General features: G+C 36.8%; 1 protein-coding gene across 3 annotated transcripts in view; it reads right to left on the reverse strand.

The window, feature by feature from the left end:
* The window catches only part of C2CD3 (C2 calcium-dependent domain containing 3), a 128,615-nt gene that overhangs the window by 78,946 nt on the left and 43,137 nt on the right, over positions 1-6,532 (reverse strand). For all 3 annotated transcript variants that reach the window (XM_010848851.1, XM_010848852.1, XM_010848853.1), the window contains one exon: positions 2,798-2,916. In XM_010848851.1, the coding sequence (XP_010847153.1) occupies positions 2,798-2,916 (119 nt within the window). The remainder of the gene's footprint in view (positions 1-2,797; positions 2,917-6,532) is intronic.

Raw genomic sequence — 6,532 nt, forward strand, 5'->3', positions numbered from 1 at the left:
CAGTTCAAAAGCATCAATTCTTAAGCGCTCAGCTTTCTTTATAGTCCAACTCTCACATCCATACATGACCACTGGAAAAACCATAGCCTTGACTATGGTAATGTCTGTTTTTAATGTGCTGTCTAGGTTGGTCATAACTTTCCTTTCAAGGAGTAAGCGTCTTTTAATTTCATGGCTGCAATCACCATCTGCAGTGATTTTGGAGCCCAGAAAAATAAAGTAAGCCACTGTTTCCATTGTTCCCCCACCTATTTCCCATGAAGTGATGGGACCAGATGCCATGATCTTCGTTTTCTGAATGTTGAGCTTTAAGCCAACTTTTTCACTCTGCATTTCTTTTTCTTGGGGATGGTCTTAATCACTGCCTCCTGTACAATGTCTGAACCTCTGTCCATTGTTCGTGGAAAACCTCCAGTGTTCTTCAGACACTCTATCAGGTCTAATCCCTTGAATCTATTTCTCACTTCCACTGTATTATCGTAAGGGATTTGATTTTGGTCATACCTGGATGTTCTAGTGCTTTTCCCTACTTTTTTCAATTTAAGTCTGTATTTGGCAATAAGGAGTTCATGGTCTGAGCCACAGTCAGCTCCCAGTCTTGGTTTGCTGACTGTATAGAGCTTCTCCATCTTTGGCTGCAAAGCATATAATCAATCTGATTTCGGTGATGACCATCTGGTGATGTCCATGTGTAGTCTTCTCTTGTGTTGCTGGAAGAGGGTGTTTGTTATGAACAGTGCGTTCTCTTGGCAGAACTACATTAGCCTTTGCCCTTCTTCATTCTGTACTCAAAGGCCATATTTGCCTGTTACTCCAGGTGTTTCTTGACTTCCTACTTTTGCATTCCAGTCCCCAATACCTTAATTATTGACTGAAGCAGCTCTTAAGTGGGAGCCCATATTCTGCCATTGTGGTCTCCCTTTCAGGTTTCACCACTTCTCCGTGAAAGATTAGAGAGCGTTTCAGGAGTCAGAAAGAAGTTAGGAGATTTTTTTTTTCTCTTTTTAAGAGTTAGTTCTTACAAAAAATGTTTAACTTCAGTCTTAAAAATAAAAAGTGCAATTAAGATGATACAAATGTTTGCCATTAAAACTAGGAAAACTATAAACTATATCCAACACTGTCAAGGTTGTGGAGAAACAGAGGCTGTCATGTGTCTGAAGTTGGGAATATAAACTGGCAGCATTACTTCTGAAAGCAAATTTAGCAAAAAATATAAAAAGCTCTTAATATTCATATTCTTTGGCCCAGTTATTTCACATCTGGAAATTTATACTGAAGAAATAACAATACTTGGTAATTTTATATGCAATGTATATTTTAAAAGTTACAATGAGAAATGATTAAATGTTCAATAATCAGGAATTATTCATTATACCACATTCCTAGAATGGAATACATAGCTGTTAAATGATTTTTACTAAAATTTGAAATAATATGAACAATTTTTGTTATGTTTATGAGAAATAGGGTATTAAATTATATACATATAGTAAAACCTTCATATATTTATAAAATTATGTGGAAGAATAAATATGTATTTTTGAAAAAAATGAATAAAAATCTTTAAGACAATGTTAAATTTAAAAAAGGATAAAAGTTGCATATAAAATTATCCTAATATTGTCAAAGATTTATACATATACTGTATTCATTTGAAAAAGATAAAAATGACATACATAAATATTAACAACAGCTATTTCTGTGATGAAATTATAGGTGATTTGTGTTTAAAAATATTTTTCTATTAAAAACATAGTTTTTTTATAATTAGAAAAAGACATTCACTACTGATTAAATGCAAATATATTGAAAGGCTTATAGAGGCTGTCTTGAGGTTGTTAAATTATGTTTTTCCTTCTCCTCCTGTTTTGCTGTATTTTCCAAAATGAACCTATTTAAATCCCCTGAAAATACAAACAAAAATAAAATAAGATGCATTCCTCATGCTATCCATATCAAAGAGGTCAAATATTATAAACTACTCTTTTAATTGAAGGAAGTAAAAACTGCTCATAATTATTGATTTTTGTTGTACCAATTGCAAGTGGATTTTATAAAGCTGCAATTAGCTGATAAAACTGCTACCCACAATATATTATTTTGGATATGGGTTGGATACCTTATATATTCTGTCTGAAAAAAGAAAGTAGAGCCTCAAATTAAGGCTGCTATTCTGTATCAATCCAAATAGTCAACTCTCCATAGCAGGGAACACAGCAAAGAGCTTAAGAACTTAGGATCTATAAAGACTTGGGATAGAGTCCTGGCTTTGTCTTTTATTAGCTTTATCATTAGGGCGACCTTAGACCTAAGTTATATCACTAAAGATGATGATGAAAGTCGCTCAGTCGTGTCTGACTCATTGCGACCCCATGGACTATATATATATAGTCCATGGAATTCTCCAGGCCAGAATACTGGAGTGGGTAGCCTTTCCCTTCTCCAGGGGATCTTCCCAACCCAGGGATTGAACCCAGGTCTCCCACATTGCAGGTAGATTCTTTACCAGCTGAGCCACAAGGGAAGCCCAAATTGAAGATAACAGGTACCTAACTCACAGACTTGTTTTAATGATTAAATTTGATAGTATCCATGCAGAGTCTTTAGCATAATATCTACCTTATGATAAATACTAAACATAAATTTAAAATTATAATAGACAATAATTCATAAGTATTACTGTTGTTTGAGCCTGGAAAAATTTCTAGTTTAAGATATGAACATAATTTTAAGTATGGTCCAAATCCCTGGTGTGACTAAAATGGTAAGGCAAAAGTCATAATTACTTAAGTACCTTTTTCTGTGGGGTTTTCTTTGTGTAAATTTGGAAAGTAAGATTGGAATTCCACCAGTGTCTGATCATTGGGCCACCAAACTGTACTGGAAACACAGATCTCTGCTGGAATTTCACCACTGTAAGGAGAACCAGACACATAAGCACATGTCATACCATCCAACTAGAGCCATTTCACCAATTCATGCCTTGATACCACCTACCTCTCTTTCAAATCTAACTAAAATCTCTTTTAGGAATCCAATCAGTGTAATTTCACAGAAGTGTTAGGGTTATAGGACTTTGACTCTGTTCCTCCCACCGTGATTAGTCACTTCAAGCAGTCAGCTGAGAAGCTGAGGAGAAGGGAGCCATGGAAGCCCTGGCAGCAGTCTTGGCCCACATTTCAGTGCTATATCGGTAGACCAGTGCTCCTTAACTGAGATGTGGGCTTTGTGACCATGATCTTGCAGTGCTTAATGGAAATGCCAAACATTAGTTATGCTTGTAAAGAACTTAAAGAGCAACTGGGTGAGGATATTGATTCCAAAGTGAAGGGAATGGTCTTTCTCAAAGGAAAGCAGGGTATTTGCTTTGATATCCCTACTGCATCAGTAACAGAAGTACAGGAAAAGTGGCATGATTCACGGTGCTGGCAGCTTTCTGTGGCCATGGAGCAACCAGAGCTGGAAGGACCATGGGAAGGATATTACAACTTCTGAGGACAGAGGGAAGGCAATTGAGGCTTCAAGGGAAAGCGTGAGGACAACCGAGGTGTCAGGGAACAGCAGAAAAGAAGTAGAAGCTTCAGAGGACACTGAGCAGGAGGTGGCTACACAAGTAACAGAGTCCAAAACAAAAGCCGGAAGCAGAGTTTTAATAAAGAATTCAGACAGTACTTTGAGGTAGAGGATTTATTTGGCAAAAACAGAACAACGTTCAGCAACATGGAACTGAACATTATTTTTCATATAAAGTTAAAAGCACATTGTATGTCCTTCTGACCACTTTCCCAGTCCCCATCTCTTCAAGAGAGATAACCTTCATTTAAATTATTTCTTATGATTAATGACAGCCATTTATAATTTTATTGCTATTTCTATCTTGGGTATTACTTTGGAAAAGGTATACAGATTCATTACATATTCTAATGTATTATCTACAGATTATAAAGTAAAGTCAAGGAGATATCGGAGAAGGAAATGGCAACCCACTCCAGTACTCTTGCCTGGAAAATCCCATGGATAGAGGAGCCTGGTAGGCTATAGTCCCCGGGTTTGCTAAGAGTTGGACACGACTGAGCAGCTTCACTTTCACGCATTGGAGAAGGAAATGGCAACCCACTCCAGTGTTCTTGCCTGGAGAATCCCTGGGACGGAGAAGCCTGGTGGGCTGCCGTCTATGGGGTCGCACAGAGTCGGACATGACTGACATGACTTAGCTGCAGCAGCAGCAGCAAGGATATATCTGCTGATACTTAAAAATTTTTTTATTGAAGGTAATTGTTTCACAGAATTTTGTTGTTTTCTATCAAATCTCAATGTGAATCAACCATTTTAAGTTGACCTGTCTTTATATTTAGAAATGTCTCTTAATAGTAAACTTCCTCGTGGCTCAGATGGTAAAGAAATCTGCCTGCAATGCAGTAGATCCATGTTCCATCTCTGTATTGGGAATATTCCCTGGAGAAGGAAATGGCAACCCACTCCAGTATTCTTGCCTGGAGAATTCCATGGACAGAGAAGCCTGGCGGGCTAAGTCCATGGGGTCACAAAAACTTGGACACAACTAAGCGACTATCCCTCTAAGACTGAAATAACAAAGACAAAGAGAAAACCCTGGGTACAGTACAGAGAAGATAAGGAGGGCTATGTTGCTCTGCTTTGCTATGAGAAATCATCAGTGTCGAGCATATGAGCACTGGATGTGTAAAGAGACATACCATACACTTCACTGGGTGTAAGGTATGGCTTAGTGTTTTAAAAGACAAGTTGATAGGTAGTATAATGAAAGAAGGGAGATGGCTGGACAGTGAGGGATAAATGAAGAGAAGAACTGAATCAAAAGCTATAATAATGAAAATGAGTTTATTTTCTGACTGAAGACTAGGGGACTCCTCTTGTCACACTTGGACAAGTGTGATGTTCGTTTGCAGTGCTGGGCAGAATGGAGTCTGTTTTTTAGACAGAAAGGAAAAGGTTTCTGCTGTAATAGCAAGTGTGAATGGGATAAAATGATGGTAGTATCTGAGTCTGTGCTCCCTGCTATGGGGCTTTAATAGGTTTTAAAAACAGGAATGTGGGGTAGAATCATTTGATATATGAGTAAGTTCTATTATTTACTAATGAACCACTTCAGCCACAATTTATCACCTGTAAAATGATCTTCCAGTTCATTCACTTCTAGACCCTTAAAATGGATCTGAAGAACCCACACAAAAAATGCCCAGATACAGGGAATCCAGTACCTCTAATATTCATTCAAACAGCTCACTTGATCTACTGATCTCTATCTTTGCCATCTTAATTCTTGACTCTATTTATTTCTCTTGGTACTCATGGACAGAATCTGGGCCTTGTTATTTGGATCCATCCACAGGAACTGTTAACCAGCAAGCCCACACTCACTGGAGCAGTTTCCCTGTTCTCCCACTAAGGAAAGACAAGTTAAGACAACACCTACACCTCATTGATGTGCTGAGAGGATCAACTGAGGTAACAGATAACAGAGCACTTTAAAACTTTAAAACACTATAAAATCTCTTTTACAAGAAGAACTCTATATCAACCTGGTGCTACTTGGATTTCTCCTTACTACTTAAGTATGTCTTGGCACTGTTATTTTATTTCTTATATAATTCTGTTTCTTAAGCTCATTATTATTTTAAACTAAAAGTGAGTTAAGGCAATAAGGGAAGAAGAAATTCATGTAAACAAATCCCATCTGTCATGGGTGTTCCTTTGTAGGCTGCTGTCTTTCTTCCTCTGGCTGCCTTCAAAATTGTTTATCATTGATTTTTCTTCTTTAACATTGATTTTTGACAGTTCTAATACAACGTGTTTTGGAAAAAGGTCTTTTGACATTGAGACAATTAGATGTTCTCTTAGCTTTGGGGAATTGTTTGTCCAGTTCCTTCCCCATGGTTGAGAAGTTCTCAGCTATTATTTTTTAAAATAAACTCACTGCTCCCTTCTCCCTTTCTTCTATTTGGGGGATACTCATTAATCTTATGTTGCTTTTCCTAATGGAGTCAGATTGTTCTCACAGAATTTCTTCATTTTGAAAAAAAACCTCTCCTCATCTACCTGAATCATTTCTAGATTTCTATTTTTGAGCTTGCTAATTCTCTCTTCCATATGTTCTGCTCAATTTCCAATGCTTTCTATTGCATTCTTCATCTCATTTATTGAGCTCTTCAGCTTTAAAATTTCTTAGTTCTTTATTACAGCTTCAATCTCTTTTATAAAAGTGTTCCTTCTGTCCATTAATTTTATTACTGGGCTCATTAAACTGCTTTTCTGAGCTTTTTTTAAAGTTTGTTAAGTTTTTTTTTAAGGACACTATTTTTTAGTTCTCTATCAGATCACACACTTCTGTGACCTTAAGTTGTCAAGTAGTTCAAGTTGGTTTATAGTGTTTTTCAAGTCTTTTATACCCCTACTGATTTTCTTTCTAGTTGTTCTACCATTTATGGAAGAGTATTGAAATGTCCAGTTTATTTGTAGATTTTCTTAATTTCTCCTTGCAACACATCCT

Source organism: Bison bison, unplaced genomic scaffold (genome assembly GCF_000754665.1).
Source record: "Bison bison bison isolate TAMUID 2011002044 unplaced genomic scaffold, Bison_UMD1.0 scf7180017864276, whole genome shotgun sequence".
NCBI lineage: Eukaryota > Metazoa > Chordata > Mammalia > Artiodactyla > Bovidae > Bison > Bison bison.